At 45.6% G+C, this 25,352-nt stretch overlaps 1 protein-coding gene across 4 annotated transcripts in view; it reads right to left on the reverse strand.

Moving 5' to 3' along the window:
* Positions 1 to 1,754: 1,754 nt before the first annotated feature.
* Ripor2 (RHO family interacting cell polarization regulator 2) overlaps positions 1,755 to 25,352 on the reverse strand; it is a 226,230-nt gene continuing 202,632 nt past the window's right edge. For all 4 annotated transcript variants that reach the window (XM_052157675.1, XM_052157677.1, XM_052157676.1 and 1 more), the window contains 7 exons: positions 21,292 to 21,427; positions 19,123 to 19,284; positions 16,669 to 16,827; positions 13,117 to 13,319; positions 11,357 to 11,440; positions 9,816 to 9,906; positions 1,755 to 3,701 (listed from right to left, as the gene is read on the reverse strand). In XM_052157675.1, coding sequence (XP_052013635.1) covers positions 3,601 to 3,701; positions 9,816 to 9,906; positions 11,357 to 11,440; positions 13,117 to 13,319; positions 16,669 to 16,827; positions 19,123 to 19,284; positions 21,292 to 21,427 — 936 coding nt within the window. In that variant the 3' untranslated portion in view covers positions 1,755 to 3,600. The remainder of the gene's footprint in view (positions 3,702 to 9,815; positions 9,907 to 11,356; positions 11,441 to 13,116; positions 13,320 to 16,668; positions 16,828 to 19,122; positions 19,285 to 21,291; positions 21,428 to 25,352) is intronic.

Below are 25,352 nucleotides of genomic sequence, written 5' to 3' on the forward strand. Positions count from 1 at the left end.
ATTTTTTAATAGGGTTGTTTGGTTTTCTGGAATCTAACTTCTTGAGTTCTTTATATATATTGGATATTAGCCCTCTATCTGATGTAGGATTGGTGAAGATCTTTTCCCAATTTGTTGGTTGCCGATTTGTCCTCTTGATGGTGTCCTTTGCCTTACAGAAACTTTGTAATTTTATGAGGTCCCATTTGTCAATTCTTGCTCTTAGAGCATACGCTATTGGTGTTCTGTTCAGAAACTTTCTCCCTGTCCCGATGTCCTCAAGGGTCTTCCCCAGTTTCTTTTCTATTAGCTTCAGAGTGTCTGGCTTTATGTGGAGGTCCTTGATCCATTTGGATTTGAGCTTAGTACAAGGAGACAAGGATGGATCAATTCGCATTCTTCTGCATGCTGACCTCCAGTTGAACCAGCACCATTTGTTGAAAAGGCTATCTTTTTTCCATTGGATGTTTTCAGCCTCTTTGTTGAGGATCAAGTGGCCATAGGTGTGTGGGTTCATTTCTGGATCTTCAATCCTGTTCCATTGATCCTCCTGTCTGTCACTGTACCAATACCATGCAGTTTTTAACACTATTGTTCTGTAGTATTGCTTGAGGTCAGGGATACTGATTCCCCCAGATTTTCTTTTGTTGCTGAGAATAGTTTTAGCTATCCTGGGTTTTTTGTTGTTCCAGATGAATTTGATAATTGCTCTTTCTAACTCTGTGAAGAATTGAGTTGGGATTTTGATGGGTATTGCATTGAATCTGTATAATGCTTTAGGCAGAATGGCCATTTTAACTATATTGATTCTACCGATCCATGAGCATGGGAGGTTTTCCCATTTTTTGAGGTCTTCTTCCATTTCCTTCTTCAGAGTCTTGAAGTTCTTGTCATACAGATCTTTCACATGTTTGGTAAGAGTCACCCCAAGATACTTTATACTGTTTGTGGCTATTGTGAAGGGGGTCATTTCCCTAATTTCTTTCTCAGCCTGCTTATCCTTTGAGTATAGGAAGGCCACTGATTTGCTTGAGTTGATTTTATAACCTGCCACTTTGGTATCCCTCAACAGAAGAGTGGATGCAAAAAATGTGGTATATCTACACAATGGAGTACTATTCAGCCATTAGAAACAATGAATTCATGAAATTCTTAGGCAAATGGATGGAGCTAGAGAATATCATACTAAGTGAGGTAACCCAGACTCAAAAGGTGAATCATGGTATGCACTCACTAATAAGTGGATATTAACCTAGAAAACTGGAATACCCAAAACATAATCCACACATCAAATGAGGTACAAGAAGAAAGGAGGAGTGGCCCCTGGTTCTGGAAAGACTCAGTGAAACAGTATTCAGCAAAACCAGAACGGGGAAGGGGGAAGGGGTGGATGGGAGGACAGGGGAAGAGAAGGGGGCTTACGGGACTTTCAGGGAGTGGGGGGGCTAGAAAAGGGGAAATCATTTGAAATGTAAATAAATTATATCGAATAAAAAAAAATAAATACTGACTCAGGAAAGGACTGTGGAAAACAGAGAAGGACCATGAGGTGGCTCAGTGAGTGGAGGCCCTTGCTGTGTAAGCCTGAAAAAAAGAAATCTGAGCTTGACTCTGGGAACCTGCAAAAAGATGGAAGGAGAGAAGGGACGCGGCAGGGTTGTCCTCTGACCTCCACAGGGGTACCACGCATACCCCTCCCCCACCACATAATACACACACACATAGCAACAGGTAACAATGAAAATATATATAATATGTCAGATTCTACACAAGACTAGTAATTAAAAATAATTTTTTATTTTGACTTACATGATTGAAAGAGGGATGAATACAAATAGCCACAAACCTAAAAGCACTTCCCAACCAAAATCCAAACACAGAGGGGAATACAAAAGATGTGAAATGAATTATCCATGCAATATTCAAAAATGTTTCAAACCCACAAATAAATCAAACAAAAAGCCCTGTAATAGCTGTGATTTCACTTCCTACAAAAGAGACATTTCAACCATTTAACAAAGACTAGTGCCTATACATACTATAACTGTACAACATACCTTTACAATGAGGGATATATGCATATATATAATAACATTTACAAATATACAAATGTACAGTGGAACTTCACAGTTGAAAGGATGTATTGCCAGAAGCCTGGCAAACAATTTTCACTTTAAAATGAAAGGAACTTTTTTAAAAGTCTTACTAAAATGTAAATATTGAAACTAATATCTAATTGATATTTTATACAAACACATCCAGAATACAGTTCAAATTGCACGTACACGTATTGTTTGTGATATCTTGGCATACCCACCCCTTGCGCACGTTGTAAGAGACTGAATCTTTACCCTGGTACTGAGCTGCTGTGGAAACTACGGGGCTGTTTCTAGCTCTTGGGGGCCCCCTGCTTCCTAGCCTCATGGCCAATTTTATAGAAGCAGGAACCAGTTTCAGTACCCCAATATTCTATCCAGTTAGGATTCATCCGAAGTCCAGGTCCCCACTTGAAAGAGAAATATATTTTTCTGAATTTACAACTTTGGGGTATGTATTTGTCTTAGCAAAAAAAAAAAAAATTACATATGTAGAACCAGGCATAGTGGCTTGTGACTACATATACCCCCAGCTCCAGGCAGGGGCTGGAGAACTCTTGCAAGTTCAAGGTCAGACTGGTCTGTATATTGAGTTCAGGACTCTAATAGGGAGAGTCTGTTTCAAGACAAAACAAAAACCAAACAACAACAACAAAAAAACCAAGAGTGTGATAAGGATGGCTCTGGTTAAAGAACAAAAGCTTAAACTTTGAGGTTTTGTTTGCTTCTAATAGTATAGGTACAGTCTTAATGAAGCAGTATTCTTCCGTTTATCTCTTAAAGCACATGGATAGATGATTCAGAAATTCTCAGGATGGAAATAGAAACAAATGGTAGGAACTATTAAAAAAAAACAAACCTTAAGTTACCCCCTTCCCCCATAGCTTCATGTATCCCAGGTTGCCCTGCGAACTCCTTAGGTGCCTGAAGATGACCTTGAACTGCTGATCCTGCTTCCTTCTGTTTCTGAGCACTGAGTTTTACAGAGGCAGCACACCCAGCTTACACGGTGCTGGCGATGAACCCAAGCTTCGTGCACACTACTCAAGCCCTCTGCCAAGGGGGCCACATCATTTTTCCAGGCTCTGTAAGAAAGCTCCTATTTGCAGTACATTCTTTTTGTGCTTTGTCTTTTAAATAAAATTCGGTAACCAAGGGGCAGCTCAACCCTGAGAACACAGCAGAGAGAGGGCAAGGCATACAATACGTATCCAAATAGCACGTGAAGAGTTCAAACTTGCAGATGAACTTCCTTCCACACAGGCATGAAGATGGCTATATTCAAATTCTACAGTAAGGTAAGATGGACTTTGAAGTGCTGTCAGTCACAACTACGATGCAGTCCAGTGCATTATACACAGCCCGTCCTGTGGGCTAGGGAAAAGTAGACAGTACAGTGCCATTGGGCGTTGAGATCTCCACACTGGCAGCAGCAGCAGCTCTCTGCTGCCTGGCCACATCACAGCACCCTCTTGAGGACAAGGGCCAGGTGCCAGCGGGATAACAGGCAGCGCTGACATGAACTTTAAAAGGCTGTGGCAACTTCCGTCCCATGACGACCTCCCACTTTAACGCAATCTCGAGGGAATTTGTCTAGTTGTTCATACGCCAGTCGCCCGTCTTCTCCTGGATGGGGAACATTAAACATGAATACATCACATATGCCTCACACAGAATAATATGACGGGACTGTGCCATGGCGACTTTTTCCACAGTTCCTGGGGGTTGAACCCAGGCCCTCACGTGTATGAGACCGAACACTTTCCCACTGAGCTACACCTTCAGCCTTGTATTGCTGTCTTAGCTAGTTGCCATGCTAAGGGAAAGTGATTTTCCATTACTCTTAGTTAGATTATAAATTTCTAAGCAATGCTTAGAACAACCAAGAACCTTTGAGTTAGCGGTAGAGACCAGATGAAAGGCATGGAGCAAAGCGCGAGTCTGTGCCGTCCGCTGCCAAGTGCACATGGAAGACTGATTTTTATTTAGTGTCTTAGGGACTTCAGTAAGGCTTCTCCTTGACCTCAGTGTATTGAATCTCTATGGAACTTGAATACATGCTATGTTGGTTTAGTTACATTATATCATATACACGCATCATTATACATTCTATCTACATGACTAATGGCCAAAGCTAGGCTTTCACGGTTCAGCTAGCAGTCTGCACTCCTGTAGTGCTAGCTCTGGTTGTCAACATGACTGTTCCTGGAATGAACTGCAATCCAGAACTGGAAGGCTCATGGGTGATCCAGATCTCGAGGCCGGATCTGACCCGGATCTTGGCATGGAGATCTTGAGGCATAGTGGCTGTGAATCCCAGGAGAAGAAGGCAATAAGATCTCTGAGTTCAGGGTCATCTGGGACTAAGCAAATCCCAGATCCAGGTGTGGTGGCACACACCTTTAATCTGGGCCACACCTTTTGCTGGAGACCTACATAAGGACATTGGAAGAAGGAAGACTGACTTCTTCTTCTGCTTGCCCCGTGGGACTGAGAAACTGCTAGATCCTTGGACTTCCATTCACAGCTGCTTCTGACCGTTGTTTGGGGTTGGACTACAGACTATACGTCATCAACAAATTCCCTTACTATATAGAGGCTACCCATAAGTTCTGTGACTCTAGAGAGCCCTGACTAAACACTCCCTAAACACAGAGCTCCTCCAGGCAATGGGTTATTCAGTTTTGTTTATAGCCACCTCTTTTGTTTGTTTACTCATTGTGCAAGTGTGTTGTCAGGGACGACAGGCTGGGGTCAGGTCTCTTCTTCCACACCGAGGCAAGGTCCCTCATGTTCCCGCTGCTACCCTGCATACTTCACACCAGCTGGTCCCTGAGCTTCTGAGTGAGGGTCTTGTCTCCATCTTCCATGTTCCTATAGGGATGCTGTTATTACAGATGTGTGTGCCCCGCCTCTCTTGAATGGGTTCTGAGGACTGAACTCATGTTGTCAGATGTGTGTTGTCAGCTATCATCTTACCCGCTGAGCCTTCTCTCTGGCCCTCATACCAACATCTGATATAGCTAACATGTTTTGAAAATATATTTTGTTACTATTTTAAAAAAATGATTAAAACTGGGCGGTAGTGGTGCACGCCTGTAATCCCAGCACTTGGGAGGCAGAGGCAGGCAGATTTCTATGTTCGAGGCCAGCCTGGTCTACAGAGTAAGTTCCAGGACAGCCAGGGCTACACAGAGAAACCCTGTCTTGAAAAAAACTAAAAACAAACAAGCAAGCAAGCAAACAAACAAACCTGATTAAAATGTAGGCATATGAGGGCTGGGGGTGAACCAGGGATAATGTTCATATCATAGAGCGAGCCAAAGACTGCCTGGGCTACACTGAAAGACTGTCATAAGAAGAACAAATTAAAGCCAGCTGTGGTGGCACAGACCTGTAATCCTACCTACATAAGAGCCTGAGGCAGGAGGATCACTACCAGTTCAAGCAAAACCTGGACAATTTAGTGAAACCCTGACTCAGAATGAAATGTTTAAAAAGGGTGGGGGGGCTTACCAGGCTCAGTTGTAGTGCATTGCCTAGCAAGCAGAAGACCTTGGGTTCAATCCCTAGTTCTCTTTTAAAAAAATGAATGTAGTCCTGGTTGTCCTAGAACTCGTACTGTAGATCAAGCTGGACTTGAACTCAGAGATCCAGCTGTTTCTGCCCCTTAAGTGCTGGGATCACAGGCGTGCGCCACCACTGCCTGGCCCTAGCACAGCGTTTTAGAACAATAAATACCCAGTGTTCTTTTAGGTTGAAGGGGAAAGTGAAGCACAGAGGTAGATAGCAGCCTTCTTAGAGAGACAAGGTGGGATTTAACCCACTTTCAGTGTAGCCAAGGCAGTCTTTGGCTTACTCTGTAATAGAAACATTATCCCTGGTTCACCCCCCAGCCCTCATATGCCTACATTGAAATCAGTTTTTTTAAATAGTAACAAAACATATTTTCAAGTTATATTAGCTATATCAGATGTTGCTATCGGGGCCAGAGAGAGGGCTCAGCTGCGCAGAACTAGAATGTCATATGAAAGAGAACACTGGTTAACAAAACTCTGGGAATATACCGACAGGAGTGGCTTCGGAGAGGGACAGACCCTCAAAATAGATCCCAAAGTTCTCTATGTGTGCCATCAAGCGCAGGCTAAGCACCTGCAACCCCCAAACCCAAAATGCTTGAGCGTTCAAATCTGTGAGCACTGTTAAGACTGCACAAGTGGGAGCCTTTACTCCCCGTGTCCTGAAGTCCCTCCCCCTAGCACAGCCGTTAGCCATTTTGTTCCTTGCCTGCCAGCTACTTCATATCATTGCTGTATTTTGCCTGCCGGTCAGTTAGTCATCGGCACAGAAAAATAACTCGTCTCAGAATGGGGTCACGCTGACCACATACCCTGTTATGTTCGGTATGTTATGAGGTTTGTTCATCTTATGAAATTTCACAACTATAAGCTCCACGTAGAACCCATCAAGTTAAAGGCCAGTATGAACTGTTGTGTCTAAAATGGCTTGAGTCAGGGCCAGCCACCAGGCGACACTTCCAGCACCTGCGTATGAGCTCATTGTGGTTTTTTGCATGAGCTGGCCCTGAGGAATGTCCAGCCCACAGCTCTGAGCTCTAGAGGCCTTAGCTGTTGCCCTGATCGATCAGTCTTTAGATGTGTGTTCAATCCCTGTCTGAGATATGTGTTTGTGTGGTGACTCCTGGACCCCAACACCTTGGACATGATAGATTGTAGGTAAATGTATATAAATGGAAAACGTTACATAAAAATGCCTTCAAGGTAGGCATAAGCACACACACATACACACACACACACACACACAAACACCACATAATTTTCATCTTTAAACTTAAGTTTTATTTCTAAGATATCTCATGTATATACACATTTCTAAACTTAAAAAAAAAAAGCAACACAATCTGAAGTTCTTTTGATGGAACTCATTTGGTTTGAGGGATATTCAGCCTTTGCTGTTACAGTGGCACAGCCAGCGCTGTCCCCCCAGGACACCTTGCTAGCTATTCTGGCATAGCCAAGGCTATGGGTGAGGATGTTTGCCACTCAGCTTGGCGACCTGAATTCAATTCCTTGGATTTCCATACTGGAAGGACCTTCACATAGGTACCCTGGCAGGCATGCCCCTAACACATACACACTCTCCCATACAAAAAACAAAAACAAAAACAAAACCCAAATCAATGGTTTAAAAAAATGGAAATAGAGGCTGGAGAGATGGCTCAGTGGTTAAGAGCACTGACTGCTCTTCTGAACGTCCTGAGTTCAAATCCCAGCAACCACATGGTGGCTCTCAACCATCTGTAATGAGATCTGACTTCCTCTTTTGGGGTATCTGAAGACAGCTACAGTGTATTTACATGTAATAAATAAATAAATCTTAAAAAAATGGAAATAGAATTAAATAAAGTAAAAACTTCGAAGGGAGCAGGGTGCTGGGATCAAAGCCAGGACCTTGCCCATGGTGACAGGTGCTCCACCACTGAGTTACGTCTGCCGCTCGAAAGTTGGAACTTGAGTTTCTTGCTGAGCTGAGCAAGCCGTGGCTGCTGTTGCTATGGTAGATGTTGAGAACACTCCCATTGCACAGAGGGTCTCCAGACATCAAAGGGGTTATATAAGGTTGAAGCAAGTACGCACTAGTTGGTGAGGAGCTGCTGCTGGACCCTCTCAGTGCTTGCCATGACTCTAGCCCTTTGTCATAGGGTGTCCTCTCTGTTGCCACTGGGAATACTTGAGCGCCATATGAATTCAGGCTTCTGTGGGAAGTGCATCAGGATCCATGCGTCCGGGGTCAAGGAAGAGTGGCAACATTGATTTGGGGGTGGGGTCTTCCAACTCTACTACATATTACGAGGTTTTAAAGTCCCCATGTAGGGGTGCCCTGGAGACCCGAGGGAGCAGCCTCACTGGGTGGCACAGAGGCACAGTGACATTAGGTTTCTCTGGAGACTTGGATATTGCAACAAGTGGAGAAGCCTGAAGAGGGTGGGAGGCCTGGGTGGCATGAGCATCGTGGGAAGGGTGGTGGTGAAGCAGATGGGCTGGTCATTCCTGGGGTGCACCTTGCGGTACAGCTAAGTGAGTTTGGGGTGAGGGCAAAGGGCGCCCCTCCTCAGTGTACCATGTAGAGAAAGAGAGAAACGCTGGCCTTACAAACATCTAGCTATTGTTTATTGTTTTAAAACCTTCACTGTTATTTCAGAACCCTGGGGGATAAAAGACATTATGCCACTAATACCCTGAGTACATTTCAGAGAATTAAATAACTTCTATATCGAAAACAGCCATAGAGAATAACTATTTTATCCTTTAAACAAACACGGGCTGGCTAAGCTTCCTGTGCAAAGAATGGTGTATTCAACAAGTCTTATTAATCCCATACCTGTAAGAAAGAAGGGCTCGAAATAATGGGATTTTCATGGTGGTTATAATAACCATAAATCTTCTTCACATGGTTAAGAGGTATTGTCAAACTAGAGTGGCTTTTGTCCTGGTGACATTGGCAGGGTTAGGTTTAAAGACTTTTAGAGGAGACTTTTTGAGTTTGGAGCATATGACTATAGTAACGTTTTCTATAACTTTCTCCTCTCTTCCTTTCCTCCCCCCTCTCCCTCTTGCTCCCTCCCTTTTCATTCCCCCCTCTCTCTGTGTATATGTGAGGATAGGGACTTTGTAGCCCACACTGGCTTAGAAACTCAATATGTAGCCCAGGTTAGCCCCCAAATTGTGGCAAGCCTGCTATCTCTACCTCCAAAGTGCTTGGATTACAGGTGTGAGCCACCGGCGGCAGCAACTGTCTACTTGATGCAGAATTAAGGGAGGTTTTCCTGATGGCTTCGGTGGGGCTTGGTTGATGGAGTACTGACCTAACATGCACAAAATCCTGGAGTGGATCATCAGCCCCAAATAAATCAGAGGCCGTGTCACATACTTGTATGGCTGGCTCTTGGGAACTGGAGGCAGGGGGCTCAGAAGTTCAAGCCTATTTTTTTTTAGGGCACATAGTGAGTCCAAGGCTAATCAGGGATACATGAGACCCTGACTTTAAAAACAGGAAAAAGGAAAAAGCGAGTCTTTGATATCCTCACCCCTAACATCTACCCAAAAGGAACAACAGCAACAACCAAAGGCATGAACCTTCCCCAAGTGAAGGGGAGGGCTGTCTGGGTATTCCAGAAGGGAATAATAGCAGGCAGGGGGAGGTCCCCGTAAGCCTTGAACGAGGCACTCACTGCAGAGGCCAGGCGCACTGACTTTGGGGTGCGATCCCCACACCAGCAGCCATAGCTACAGCTTTCTTTGTCATCTGTGCTCCAGCTCCTAATGCTGTTGCTTTCATAAACGGTCTCACTGTGCAGTCTAAATTGTCCTTGAACCTGAGGTGATTCTCCTGCCTCCTCGTCATCAGTGCACATTACAGGTATGAGTGACCACTGTCAGATCATAGTTTTGATTCTGAATAGGATTTATGAAACCTTGGAGGGCTAAAGGCTGTGGGGGGGGCGTGACCTCCCCCACTGTGCCCCAGCCCTCCCCCTTCTCCCCTCCCCATTCTTGTGCAGGGAGAACAAGGTGCAAGATCTGGATGCAATCGATGACTCCTGTCCCAGGAGCAGGAACTACACAGGCAAGGAGGAAGCCATTAAAGGCGATGACACGAGCCTTCCCTTAGGTTCCGGGAGAATATCAGAAGCAAATGAACACACGAAAACAAACTCACCAAGAGACAGGAGGGTTTCCGAGGCCACGGTTCTGATTTCTTCAGTGTCAGACTGACACAATGTCACTAGCATTTTAATGCTTTCAGTGGCCTGCCAGAGAAAATACATCAGTGCCTGACACTTAGACCTTCAGTCTCCCAGGAGACTAAACAGCTAATTCTTTAAGCCATATCCCATTGATTCCAAAATAACCCTCAGTTTAGAAGTCTTGTGCTGGCACTGAAACAACATGTTGTGTGGAATTCTTTTCGAGCTGCGGCGGGACGGGTAAGGAATTAGTTCACAAGGAGGGTTTCTGTTTCCACAAGGGACTGCATTTTGGGGGAGGGGAGAAAAAGGATAGGGTAGGGCCTAGGTGCTCTAGCTGGAGATACGCCAGGGTTAGAAACATGGCTCCTGCTTCATCCTCCACAGCACGGAAGTCCAGGAGAACCCAGACAGGCTGCTGCACCCTGCGTGTCTATCCGTGTGCAGTCTGGAGTAGGGACACAGAGACACTCAGCAGCGATGGAGGAGTCTCAGCACAGCAGGAGAGTGCCCAAAGAAATACTTAACCAACAGGGACTTTTTTTGGGGGGAGGGCAGTCACTGGTAGGAAATTTTAACAAGGAAGGCAAAGTTTCCCACGGTTGTTTTCCTTCACAGATCATTAGCTTTTCCTTTTATGACACCAGTCCCTTGTTTGCAGGTCCCCTCAAGACCTGCACCTTGTCCCATGTGACCATCGAAGGTGTTAGTAAGCACTCAGTGTTTTTCCTGGCACCCCTCCTAGTGTTTCTGTGGTATAGACAGGTCACACATGAGATCTAGTGGAAAGACACACGTCCCTGGGAGATCTGCAGCCTTGACTTCCTTGTGTTTGCAGTTAGCTCTCTCCCGGCTCACCAAGGCCTCCGCTAGATAGCGCAGTGACCATTGTGGACCCGGCAGGTACATCCACGGTGCAGTCTGAGCGTGGCTGGGGCTAACAGTGTAGCCTGAATCATACGGAATCATGAACTTAAAACAGCGCGATTGGTTTTGTAATGGCACTGTGAACTATGAGGATGATGACTCACGTTGTGATTGCAAAGGCTAGACACACCTGCAACTGACCCCGAGAGAAAGGATCTGGGAACTCAGTGGTGCACTAAGTTCGAGACTTTAGGGCAGGCTTTATTTTTCTATGCTGATTTATAGACAATACACTATCATCTCTTTTTGAGGCAAGATACTCTTCTAAAATTGACTCAGAGTCACACTGTGTTATCCGTCAGCAATGCTAAGCAGTAATTATTCTCTATTTGGAGAATTTAACAAATCATATCTAGCCCATGTTCAAGGGGAAGAAGGACCCTGACTGGGTGGCTCCAGGCAGATGAGAGATACTGCTACACTAAAGAGAATATGAATATGGCTTTGAATATGGAAAGCACTGGATGTGTGTCCACACGGCGTGGCCTCTAAGCGTAACAGACAGTGTTGCTCTAGGGCTGACCAGGGATTGGGGCTCCAAGTCTGGACAGACGTGGAGCTGTGGGGCTTTGGGGCTGGGCTTTACCTCCAGGCTCTTCAGGGCCAGGCACGCTGCCTTCTGTAGCTGGAGATTGGTCTTCGTTAGTGCTTCGCAATAATAGAGCAAGGCCTGAAGGGGAAGGGGAGATGCTGTGAGACATTGTGAACTGTTTGTCACTAATATAGCATGTAAGAACCAAGGCGGTAACTGGGGTAGGGGATATGGAATATCTTCTCCCATATGTGATATGTAAATTTTTAATTTTAATTTATTTTAATTTGTGTTTATTGTATTTTCTTTATTTACATTTCAAATGTTTTCCCCTTTCCAGGTCTCCCCTTTAGAAACCCCTATCTCATCCCTCCCCCCCTGCCTCTATGAGGGTGCTCCCTGCCCACCCACTCCCGTCCTCTCTCCCTCAGGCCCAAGGGCCTCTCCTCCCACCAATGTCCAAATTTTTAATTTTTTAGCCCCCCCCCCTTTTTGGGGGGTATAGTGTTCTGCCTGTGTATATGTCTGTGCACCATATACATGCAGAGAATGAAGATTGCTGCAAATCTGAAGACAACCTAATCTGCGTTTCAAGTTCCAAGCTAGCATGGCCTATATCAGAAGTTCTATGCTAGGCAGGGCTGTACAGTGAGAGACGTCCCAGAAGAACATTGGCTGCTCTTCCAGAGGACCCAGGTTTGGTTCTCAACGCCCATATAGCAGTTCACAGTCAGCTGTGACTTCAGTCTCAAGGGATCTAATGCCCCACCAGACGAACGGGAAATGCCGTGAAAAGGGGGGCGGGGCAGAAAAGAATGTAAGTGCTAGGAGTTAGGGCGAAGGCTGTACAACGCTATCCTCAGAACACCACCCAGCCATCACAAATGTGATCTCGCAGCAGCTGGGTGCGAGGCCTGCACAAGACTGGGCCTGCCAGGTTTAGATCAGGGAGGAGATTCTAGCTCCTGACTGCCGGTTACTGATGGATTCTGGGGAGAGTTAGTATCTTCAGCCGTGTTCTGAATGGTGCATCCCTCCAGTAGGTTGCAATTCAGACCCCGTAGGCACACATACAACCCTGGTGAAACTCAAAGGGTCAAAGAGAAAAGGCATAGAGGAAGGGCTCAGTGGGACCAGTACAGGACACAGCAGGCACTGTATGCGTCCACTAAATTACCAAAGAACAAACAGCAATAAAAGTAAAAAAGTTACCCGTTGCTGTATTCTAAAAATAATAAAAAGTACAGAAACACACACATATATATTCTCTCTGAGGTAAGCTGTAGCATGGCTTTTCACAGAGTTTCCAGGGTAAGAAAAAACCCCACAAAAGTCTACAGACTATGATTGGCGTATTTTACCAGATTGTAGATGCAGACTTGGAAGATACAAAGTTATGATTATAGATCTCATTTTAATGATCATTTTTCTCCTCTGCTGGATTTTATTTAAAAGCATACCACTTTTGCCTTTTACGGACAGAGTTATGTAGATTTATGTAGATTAGAGGGCGGTAACTGAAGACAAAGCCAATGCTCACAGCTCCTGCAAGCCAGCCTGCTCCTCACATGTCCATCATATCTACAGGTTGGGAAGCTCTGAATTCTTCCTTCCTAGTCACTTGGAAATATACTTTAAAAAATTATGTGGTGCTAGTAACCCTAGTAGTTTGGGAGCTCCATTCTAAGCCCACCTTGAATTCTCAGCAGTCTTCCTGCTTCAGTCAGGATTAGAGCCTGGCTGCGGCTGCATGCTAATGGCTAATGGCAGGGAGTTAAGCCTCCATGCTCCATCCCCACGGGTTAGCATCCTACCTTTTCTCTGAAGTGCTCATTTTTGGAGGCTGCTGCCAAGTAGAGTGTCGCAGCCTCGCTGACCTCACTGTCATCCCTGGTGAGCAGCAGAGCCAGCGTCCGGAGGACTTCCTGTTGCGCGGGGAGGTGGCTGGGTGCGAGGTCGCTCATGGTCTGCAGCAGTTTCTCTTCCCTCAGTGACTGCAGCGTCTGAACCATGGCAACTGGAAGGGAGGCGAGGAGCCAGAGCTCACGTTCTGATCGCACAGTGGCGCGTTTGTTGAGAACACAAGTATTTCATGTGTGTTTTCAGTAAAAGCATACCCACAGCAGACCCAAGTGTGTGTAAAAACCTAGTCTGTGATACAGGCAGTAGGTATTTCAAATTAGTGTGGAAAGTCAATAATCTAAATAATTATAACAAGGGCAAATTGTAAGACAAATGTAAAGTTGAATTTCTACTTTGAAATGGTGGCAGAAATATATAGTTTTGTTTTGTTTTTTTAAATTTAAGATAGGATTTCATGATAGTCTATGCCAGCCATGAACTTTCCATGAAGCAAAAGACAACCTGAAACTATTGACCCTGCTGCCTCTCCCAAGAGCTGCGGTTATAGGCATTCGTCATCCAGTATCATACAAATAATTAAACAGTCAAATGTAACTATACAGTGAAGAAATATAGAGAAACATTATCTGCCACCTCATTAATATTCATAGCAAACACAACTGTCTCTAGGCCAAAATCCTAATGTAGGTGAAGGGTCAGGCCTAGAAGGGGGACTGTCAGTTAGTTGATTGGAATTTAGAGACACAATGATGAACTACAGGAGTTTGAGTTCCACTGGGACAAAGGGGCCATATTCTGTGACTGCGGAGAGGAGGAGTCTAGTCCCTACCTAGATATGCAGCAAGGATACCTCTTGGTCTCTAAAACGTAACGATGAGATTGTGTCTATTCAGGGACACAGGAAACAGGGGGAAAGGAGAAGCCCAGGTTTACCTCTTATATCAGGGTCATGCCTCTCCCATGGTCAATGCAGGTGAGAATCATCTAGATATTTTTGCTTTAATTTCCTGTTTTCTTTGCTGTGGATGTCTGTTAGTTCCACTGCTTTGTAAGTAAGTACGCCAATAAAAATCCCCAAGGGAGTATTAAATAACAGTTAGACAAACACATCACAGGACACATTTGATACTATAAAAACACAGGATCCGAATAGAAGGACAATAAAAAAACTAATAAAATGCTTTAAATGGTTAATATTTAACAGCACAAAGCATATTAAGTCAAAAACAAGATCTAATCTAGAAGGCATTATCACACTGGGGACACTATCTGTGAGTACAGTGTTTGTCCCCTATGGGATTTAAGACCTTAGTACTGCAAAAACAAACAAACACACAGACAGACAGACAAACAAACTAACCCCAGCCTAAACAAGATACAATTTTGAAATCTAAAACAATGCATGTTCAAATGAAAAAATTAAAGTTTACAAATGGGGGGAAGAAATTTGAATTTATATTTTTCTGTTTCCCAACCTCTTGTATCCATTTTATAATGACAGAAAGAAACAAAAAGACACTTAGAGGTAAGGGAAGGGCTGGGGATGCTGCTCAGGTGGTAGAGACTAGCACACAAACGTAAACGTGGTCAATTGCCAGTGTTGCACAAACGGGGCATTGGTGGCACACACGTGGGGAGCAGGAGGTTTTACTGCACTGATTTGAGCTCCCAGAGAGTTGCAGGTACGCTACTGCCCAGGAGCTAGCTCTGATCCGCAGATGAAAGGCACACACACACACACACACACACACACACACACATTCACACTAGCTCCTTTTTAACCTGCCTCATTGGCTCAGTGGTTGGGCTAAGCCTTCCACGGCTAACAAGCCCTTCTCTTTAGTCCTAGCTCAACACCTCTAAATCTGCCCTCAGCGTAGTTGCCTGGTTAACTTTACTCCTACCTCAACATCTCTAAATCTTCCTTCAGCTCAGGTGCCCTGTTACCTTCTGTGAAGATCACTTTTGGCTACGTAGTAATTTTGAGGCCAGTCTGGGCTAGAGATTCTGTCTCAAAACAAAAACAAAACTGAGAAGAGAGAGAGAGAGAGAGAGAGAGAGAGAGAGAGAGAGAGAGAGAGAGAGAGAGAGAGAGAGAGATGACTCAGAACTTAAGAACAGCACTACTCTTGCATAGGACCAGAGTCTGGTTCCCAGGACCCAGCTAGAATGAGGCTCCCAAGCCTCTCTCACACCACCTTCTGGTCTCTGAGGGTACTGCATGCACGTGCACAAATCTACAGACACAGACACATATAATTTAAGATGAAAATACAAGTTTAGAGCCGGAGAGATGGCTCAGCGGTTGGGAGCACCAACTGGTCTTCCAGAGGTCCTGAGTTCGATTCCCAGCAACCACATGGTAGCTCACAACCATCTGTAATGGGATCAGATGCCCTCTTCTGGTGTGTCTGAAGACAGCTACAGTGTACTCACATACATAAAATAATAGTTAAAAAATATTTTAAAAAAGAAAGGTTTAAATAAAACAAAGCAAAGACAAGATCAAGAAAACACAACATTCTTCAAAGGTTAAAAGGCATTTCCCCTACTGTTGCTCCATATTCCTGCTGCTGAATGAGTGAATTTTGTCAAGGCTTCTCGCTAAGAGACTCAGGAGTTTGCCCCCACCAAACTGAATAATTCAGACATCTGCCTGGAAAGTTGATCCACACTGTTGAGTTTAGTGTCACATGTATGCCATGAGGATTTGCATCTGTAGGGCAGGGCCTCCCTGTCCTGGCCTTCTGTGCCAGGCATGCCAGCTGCATGGCTTTCTCCAGAGATCCTACGTCCCATGCTAGACAGAAATGTTACCTCTGTATGATGCCAAACAAAAACCCTGTTGCAGCAGGATTTAATGATCGGGACAGGACAGCGCTAACCTGGATCTGAGCCAGCCGAGTTGCTGCTGTGTGGTGCTACACCAGATGCTACCTGCTTTCAGAGAGCACATCCCATTCCCTCTGTTCCTTCAGCCCCTGGCATACCCGATACCTGCTGCATTCCTAAAGAATATTCAGATACAATATATACAGCCTTTGAAGGGCCATGGTAAAGGGCGGACTGAGTGTGCTATACCCCTAACCACTTCAGTTTTTCTTAGCTAGGTAACCTCACACTTTCTTTTCTCATTTCCCTTCCTGCTGTCTCACATGAGCCTTGATTTGAAGCCCATTTCTGTCTATTCTGAATGGGAATTCTACCACAGAGCACAATATAAATGGAGCACTGCAAACAGGCTGAGTAAGGAAGGAAAGAGTGAGATTTCCCTGCATTTGCCAGTTTCCTGATCATGGTGAACTCCTGCTGGGCACCAGTGTGCTTAGTGAGGTCCTACTCCAACACTAGGAAGTTTACTGAAGTTAAAAGCCCAGATGTCACTGAAAAGGCAAGCCTCAGCTCAACCGTCCAGGGAGACCTGCGTTAACAATCCTGATGAGGAGACCCAAGCTGACCCAGACTGAGACACTACTGCAACACGGCAGGAGACCACGGCCTACCTTGCCTGGCTAGCTGGCCCAGGTAAGTCTCCAGGTCACTCACACCGTGGCTGGTGAAGAAACTGTAATACTGGAAGACAGTGATGACTTCCGACGAGAGGCTGGAGGAAAGGAGAGGTTCAGCTCCGTCCAGGATTTGGGACACCAGGGTTCTAAACACTGGGAAGGAAGAGACAAAGTGGCTTAAGAAACATGACCATCCTTTCACTCATTCATTCATTCATTCATTCACTCATCCATTCATTCATCTTTTAGCATGCTATTTCATGATGAATGTGATAACCACTACACTGTGGAAACAGATGTGAATATCATGGAACTTATATATTCATTCATTTATCACCATATTAATAATATTCATTAGCCTTTTATTATGGCACTTATATACATTCATCTCTAGCACAGTACTTGTCTTCATGCATTCACTATTATTTATTAAATAATTAAATTATCTATTAATTATTAATTTTATTAATTTTCATGTGTATGGGTATCTCACCTGCATGTATGTATAGCAGTGTAACACGTGTGTGCCTGATGCCCAAGAAGGCCACGAGAAGGAATTGGATCCCCTGGGACTGGAGTTACAGACAGTTGTGAGCTGTCATGTGAGTACTGGGAACTGAACTCTGGAAGAGCAGCCAGCGATTTTAGCTGCTGAGTCATCACTCCAGAGGGCATTCACCTTTTATGTTGGTGCTTATACTCATTCATTCATTCGTTCATTCTTTTGCTCACCTTTTATCACACTTCTCTTGTGGTACTTACATTCATTAATTCATTTTTTATCATAGCAGTATAAGGTTCAGTGCTTAAAGTGAGCTAACGTGCAGCATGCAGCTAGCTGGTGTCACTGTCTCCCACCTCACCTGATAGCATCTAAGTCAGGGTGTGAAAGATGACCAACACCTTCCAGGTGTTCTTGGGGTCCTTCCGGTTGGTAGCCACTCAGTCTCCCCAACAGGGAACAAATACCCTCAACTCCATTTTTGTGTTTGTTTTTGAGGCAGAGCATCATGTAGCCCAGGTGGATGTCCAGTTTGCCACGCCCCCAAGGCTGGCCTTAGACCCCTGATTGACAGGCCATCACCATGCCCCCCTTCAGAACCTGAGCTTTATTTACATAGGCTAGCTTTCCCTGTTCTTAAACTTTCATGTCAACAGAATGTGCAGTATGTGATTTCTATGTCTGGTTTATTTATTTTTTTTAAAAAGATTCGTTACTTTATGTATATGAGCACACTGTAGCTGTCTTCAGACACACCAGAAAAGGGCATCTTATCTCATTACAGATGGTTGTGAGCCACCATGTGGTTGCTGGGGATTGAACTCAGGACCTCTGGAAGAGCAGTCGGTGCTCTTAACCACTGAGCCATCTCTCCAGCCCTGTCTGGTTTATTTTACACAACACAGTCTCTGTGGAGTCACCGTCTTCCCGTGGCATTTCACTTGTCATGGAATTCTGTCTGTTGTCACTAAGACTGTGAATCTTAGGCATGTCTTACACGGACAGGAGTACATTTCTCATCGTGTATTTAAGAGAAGAATTGCTGGCTCATGTTGTAGGCATAGACATAGAAAGTCACGGTGCTGTCTGGCATCCTCTCATCGGAGGCACATTCATCTATGAATCAAAGCAACCGCAGGCCAAGAAGCCAAGGAAAAGCACATCTATACTGACGGTGCAGAGACTTCTAATGCTGCCACTCCCCGGGGAACTGCACTCTAGCAACCATTTACTTGATGTTTGCCTAACTAAGCGTTGTAAGTCATCTGGGGTCTAGAGGAGGAAGTGTGGAGGTTGGACACAAACCTGTACTGGTGTAAGCAAGGGACGTAAGCAAACACAGACTCAGCCACGCATGGCAGGCTCCGGCACTGTTCACCCACAGACACCAAGGGACAGCTGCACAAACATGCACGGCAGTACAGACAGACAGGAAGCACTTGTGGACTGACTGGACACTTCTTTGACAGACTCAGATGTTATCTAGTCCTCAGCCAGTGGTCCTGTTTGGGAGGCTGTGGACACATTGGAACTTAAGGGTTAATTGGATGACACAGACCACTGGGTGAGCCATTGGGGTTAAATCTTGGCTTCTGTTTCCTATGTGCTCTCTCGGATGTGACCAGCCACCTGTTCCCAGGAGCTTGCTCCAACCAGCTTCTGCTGCCGTGCCCTCCCTGACAGGATGGATAGCACCTCGTGGAATGTGAACCACAACCCACCTCTCCTTTAGAAGCGGTTTCCAGTCAGGCACTTTGTCCCAGCTGAGTGGGGGGATGATGACTACAGAACTTTTAAACACATCACCGCTGGTATTCTGTATGCACAGCACCTTTTTGCTGTCGGGCTGGCTAGCCAATCCCCCACCCCCTTCTCTTTGAGGCTGGCCTTTTTGTGGGCCCTCTTCCCCAGGCTACAGAAGGACACCCTCTCACGGTGGTCCCTACCTGGCTCTGCCAGTCCTGGATAGTCTTTGTTGATGTTTCCGGCGAAGCTGGCCTCCAGCTGTTTGATCAGGCAGGCGGCGGAGCTGTGGTAGACCCCCGTGGGGCTGCAGCACTTGGTCCAGAAGGACAGCAGGGACAACTTTTTGTGGAATTCTGGTATGGCTGGAAGAGAAGAGGGATGTGAATGAAGAGAGGACGATGGCGACCTGGGTCGGGCGGCAAGGTGTCCCAGGTACACTACAGTTTTTCTTTTGTGTTTTTATTTTTTTTATTTTTATTTTTATTTTTTATTTTTTTATTTTTTATTTATTTATTTATTTTTGAGTCAGGGTTTCTCTGTGTAGCCCTGGCTGTCCTGGAACTTACTCTGTAGACCAGGCTGGCTTCGAACTCAGAAATCCACCTGCCTTTGCCTCCCATGTGCTGGGATTACAGGCGTGTGCCACCACGCCTGGCTCTTTTGTGTTTTTAAAAACCTGTCCATTGCTTTATTTTTTTTTTAATATTTTAATGAATTAATTTAGTAATTATCTAAGACTAGGTCTCATGTAACCCAGTTTGTCCTCAAACAAAGGGATAGCCTTGAATTCCCAATCTTCTTGTCTTCCCTTGGCAACTGCCCCTTCTTTCCTTTTTTCTTTCATCCTGTGTGTGTGTGTGTGTGTGTGTGTGTGTGTGTGTGTGTGTGTGGTGATGTGGTATATGGTACTGGGGATTGATCCTAGGATCTCATGAATGCTCTATCACTGAGTTACATCTCTAGCCATCTTTTTTTTTTTTTTAACATTTATTTATTTTATGTATATGACTACACCATTGCTTTCTTCAGACACACCAGAAGAGGGCATCAGACCCCATTGAGATGGTCATGAGCCACCATGTGGTTGCTGGGAATGGAACTCAGGACCTCTGGACGAGCAGTGCTCGTAACCGTAACCGCTGAGCCCTCTCTCCAGCCCTCTGGCCATCTTTCAATTATTGATTTTGAAATACGTCTCGGTCAGGCTAACCTGGCTAGAGATAACCCCTATAGCACAGGCGACCCTTGAAGTGGCCCTCCTTCTGTCTCAGTGTCCTGAGTAGATGAGATTAAATATGTCCCATACCCGCTAGGACTGGGTTTCTGTTGGAACTACTATAAGAGTCTTTGGGGATTGGTAGGTGGTCCAGAGAAAAGCCTTCTCCTCCTCCCTGGCAGGCAAAGAGAACACAGTGGATACTCAGCTGTTTGTTCTCAAAGACAGCAGGCACAGCTACTCTGCCCTGGGCTGACCACATTTAACTCCTGTGATTTTATAGCAAAAAAGCCATGTAGGGTCAGCAATGCAGACTTTAGGGGAAGCCCTTGGAGGGGCTGGGACATGGCAGGGTTTGCTGAAGGAACCTTTCCCTGCCCTGTGGCTCCCAGGTCAGTCCAAGCAGACAGCATGGGCAGGCGGCACGTGCTCACAATCATACTTGTCAGGGGCTGTGGTCAGGAAGAGGCTGTAGTAGTGCATGGGACACAAGGCAACCGCAGCCCGAATATCTGCCGTTTCTCACACCTTTTAGACACCTGGCAAGGTCACCTGCTCTTAGCAGGAATAGACAACAAGGCAGAGATGTATAGAGAGAACCTCAGCTTCTGTTTAGGCTCAGTTAAAGATTACCCAGAAGCCTCTGTTTCCGTTTATATCTGGTGTGCAAAAGACAAGCCCTTGCCTTTACATAAGAGTCCAGAGGCCAGATCACAAAAAGTCAAGGTTATCGATACTGCATGTCATACTCTGCTGTGAAGCTGAAGAACAGCTCAACTGGTAAAATGTTTGTCTTGACAGCACAAGGACCCAAGTTTGAACCCTGGGACCCACAGTTAAAAAGCTGGTTACACAGTGCTTGTAACCTCAGTGCTGGGGAGAGGGGACAGAGACAAGAGGCTCCCTGGGGCTTGCTGGCTGGCTAGCCTAGTGCGCATCAGGCTAGTGAGAGATTCTGTTTCAAAAACCAAGGTGGGTGGCTCCTAATGAATGATGTCTGACCTTTGCACACTGAGCCGTCCCCCAAAGTTCCGCATCAGACACATGCTCAGAGAGATTGAGGCTGGCACACACTCTGCATGTCGAGTTCCGGTGAGCATGCATAGTCGGGCGTGCTTTGGTTCCAGGGATGGCCTGCAGGTGGTGGGCTTACCTTCCACCACGGAGGTGATGTTCCCGAGGTTCTCGTCACTCACTGCTGCCAGCTTCTGCACCACAAGGACCTGCCTCGACAGCTTCTCCAAGAGACTCCTTGCCACAAAGGGGGTTTTGCTACAGAAGACGATTTGCTGACAAGACAAATAAAAGCCTTTTCAATGATGTCGGGCAGTGACCTTCCCCTCGGTGCCCTTCCCGAAGAGGTTGCCGAGGCAGAGCTCTGACAGGCCCTGTCACTGGACCTCAGTGTCTGCCGGTTCACCAAATCACACCTGTTTTTGTTATTTTCAAGCTTTTTCATACATGTATATGTTCTGGAACTTTCTCAGTGGCAGAACGTCAAGTTATTGTGAATTTTGCATTCTCTCTCCTTCTCTTCCTCCCTCCATCTCTCCCTCCCTCCTTCTTTCTCTCTCCTTCCTTCTTTCTCTCTCCCTCCTTCTTTCTCTCTCCCTCCTTCTCTCTCCCTCCCTCCCTCCTCTCTCCCTTTCTTTCTTTCTTTCTTTCTTTCTTTCTTTCTTTCTTTCTTTCTTTCTTTCTTTCTTTCTTTCTTTCTTTCTTTCTTTCTTTCTTCTTTCTTTCTTTCTCTCTCTCTCTCTCTCTCTCTCTCTCTCCCCCTCTCTCTTTCTTTCTTTTTTTGAGACACGGTCTACCATGTGCTTCAGACTGGCCTGAAACTATGTAGCTCAGGCTACCCTCAAACTCCTTAGCTTCCCAAATGCTGGGATTATTGGTATAAACTCCACGCTCAGCTCTGCCCATTGTTCTATATAAATTTCAATCTCCTTAAAGATAGCTGTGACCTGGTGGGTGAGCAGAAAGGGGTTTCATGAGTGTTTGGGTTTTTCACTGTACAGTTTTTATTTCCTTGTTTCCAAGCTGAAAATTAAGAGCATATTATATGGTCATTCTTGTAGTCAGAGCTATCCCAGTATAATCCAAGAGCGCTGTCGGTATTCCTGGTGTCACTCTGAGCCCTATACAGTTCACACATGTCCCCTGGTGACCTGATGAGGTGAACTCTATTTTTTTTTTTTTTTGGATTTGGGTTTTTCAAGACAGGGTTTCTCTGTGTAGCCCTGGAACTCACTCTGTAGACCAGGCTGGCCTCGAACTCAGAGATCCACCTGCCTCTGCCTCCCAGAGTACTGGGATTACAGGCGTGCACCACCACCTGGTGAGCTCTATTAACGTCTCCATCTGTTGACAGAAGACACTTTGTGACAGAGGCACACCCAGGGTAAGTAACCGGCCCAAGGCCACGCAAACAGGGATCGGCTTTGCCTGTGTGCAGGGGGCCAGGAAAGCAGCTCTGAGACAGGAGGGGACCTAAGGAGCTCGTTGCTCATTGGCTCTGCTCCTTCTGCCCTTGGGAGCTGTCCAGGTTACCTGGCAGGCAGGGATGACAATGACACTGCCATGCCACACTGTCTAGATCACCCAACCATAAAATAAATGGCATTCTCAAACTTCAAAGTCTAACAGTTATGCAAGTGTGCTAGTGTATGCCTATAGTCCCAAAACTTAGGGAATAGAGGCAGAAGATCAGGTCGAGGCCAGCCTCAGCACAGTTAAGGTCTTTTTTTCCCCCCAAAGGTTTATTTATTATATGTAAGTACTCTGTCGCTGTCTTCAGACACCCCAGAAGAGGGCGTCAGATCTCATTACGGATGGTTGTGAGCCGCCATGTGGTTGCTAGTATTTGAATTAAGGACCTCGAGGAAGAGCATTCAGTGCTCTTAACCACTGAGCTATCTCTCCAGCCCGCAGTTAAGTTCTAAGTCAGCTTGGGCTACAAAACAAAAATCAAAACGAAACATAAATCTATCAGCTACACACCAGTATCTTTCCTGTGAGCAGGCACAGTAGACACATGACGCATTTCTAAAGGAGAAGTGCAATAAGCTAGCAGAATGCCTGTTTTATAACTTCCTGCAATGATATAAACTAAGTGATAGGAAACACCAGGATTGTGGGGTGACAGCAAGTGAGAAATGGGGTTTGTAATTCTCACTCCTTCAGTACACACATCTTTTTCCATAAAATTACACATTTTTAAAAATTTTTTAAATTTTTTTTGTTTTTAGCACAGATCTGCTCCACCAGCAAGTTGGACTGTCCTTCATGGTCCTGCTAGAAAGGAATAGATAGCACCCTGACTACTGCACGCTGATCAACCTTACCCCCTCCATGGAAGAGACCTCTTGTAGGTTTCACAAGAAAGCTCTCAAAGGCTGGCTGGTGGTTTGCCTAGCGCATTATCAGAGTCAGAGAAGATAATTATAGGCCCCAAAGGGTCCAACTCTAGCCCAGGCTGGCCCCAGATGTGTAGCGATCCTCCTATCTCAGCCTTGCAAGTGCTGGGACTGTAGGCATGAGCACCACATCTGGATCCCTTTGCTTAACAGAGAAAACTGCCTGTGTGAGGCTGTTTGAGAGTTCTGATTATAACATAAACACTTCAACGGCTCTGCAAACAGAGCTCAGGTCTGCCCAGAGGCAAGGATTTTGACAGCCAGCCCATTTCCCACAGCATATGAGCACAGCACCTCCATGCCTCAGTTTCCCCATCAGGTGGTTCCTTCCTTTGAGTCAATGTCTTGCTATATAGCCCAGGCTTGTCTTGAACTCTGAATCCTCTAGGTCTATCTGCCCAGTGCTGGAATTTTTGGCATGTTTTACTATGCTCAGAAAGCTATTTATTTGTTGGAGAAAATCATATTCTTCTATATTTCCTTGTTTTTTTTTAAAGGTTTATTTATCTATTATACATAAGTGCACTGTAGCTGTCTTCAGAAGAGGCATCAGATTTCATTACAGATGGTTGTGAGCCACCATGTGATTGCTGGGATTTGAACTCAGGACCTCTGGAATAGCAGTCAGTGCTCTTAACCACTGAGCCATCTCTCCAGCCCTATATTCCTATAAGTGTGTGACTAATGCTGCCCAGCCCCTCGGAAGCCCAGCCCCTGCCCTTCTGTCCTCTCCCTGCCTCCTGGTTTTTGGCTGGCACAGGGACACCCTTCCTCTTCTCACTGCAGCCTGTCTGAGCGGCCGATTTCTGTAAAGCTACGATTACAATGGCTTCTGTGTTCCTTCCTGCTTCACATACACCCAAGCCATCTGGGAACAGATCACAGCAGTGAGAAGACAAGCAGCCAGGCAAGGAGGAAGCACTTAAATCCAGGCCCCCGGGAAAGTGCCCCGTTCAGGACAGCTGAAAGCTTTCCTGCTGCAAAAGGCCTTCAAAGCATTTGCTTCTGGAACACCTCAGGTGCTGCACAGCTTGCAATGGAAAACGAGAAGGAAGATTTACCCATGGTGTTCCAGTGTGAGTGCTAGGTGGTGAGGGGGTGACCTGGAGGAACGCCCCTTCCCATTGCTCATTAAAATTACTAGTCCAGCCGGGCATGGTGGCACACGCCTTTAATCCCAGCACTTGGGAGGTACAGGCAGGTGGATTTCTGAGTTTGAGGCCAGCCTGGTCTACAGAGAGAGTTCCAGGACAGCCAGGGCTATACAGAGAAACCTTGTCTCCAAAAACCAAAAATAAAATAAAATAAAATAAAATTACTACTCCAAGCTAGCCTGCAACCTCAGCTCTTGGGAGGTAGCGGCAGGAGGGTCAAGAGTTCAAGACTAGCCTCAGCTCTATAGTGGGTTTGAGGACCAGCCTGGTTTGCATAAGACTCTGTTTTAAACAGAAAGAAATTTTCTTGTTCACCATTTTGGGGAACCATAACCTGCTTCAGTAGTGCATTGCTCTTAGTGCAACATGTGGTGGGACGTGAACTAGACATCCCATAATATCTACTTAGTTAGCACTGTTCCCCAACTCTGCCTATGGATGGCACCTTCGTCTTCCTTTGTTGAATCCTCTCCTTCACTCCCTGGCGCTTTGGATGTGAGCTCTGACCATACTCTGCCTGGTACCCACTGTAGTCTGAAGCTCTAATTTAACTGAAAACTGAAAACCCAGGCTTAAGAAAGGGTTGTGTTCATCAAGTTTATGACTTGGTTCAAATCAAAACAGCCACATTCTCTTACTTCTGAACT

The sequence above is a fragment of the Apodemus sylvaticus genome, chromosome 14 (assembly GCF_947179515.1).
Source record: "Apodemus sylvaticus chromosome 14, mApoSyl1.1, whole genome shotgun sequence".
NCBI lineage: Eukaryota > Metazoa > Chordata > Mammalia > Rodentia > Muridae > Apodemus > Apodemus sylvaticus.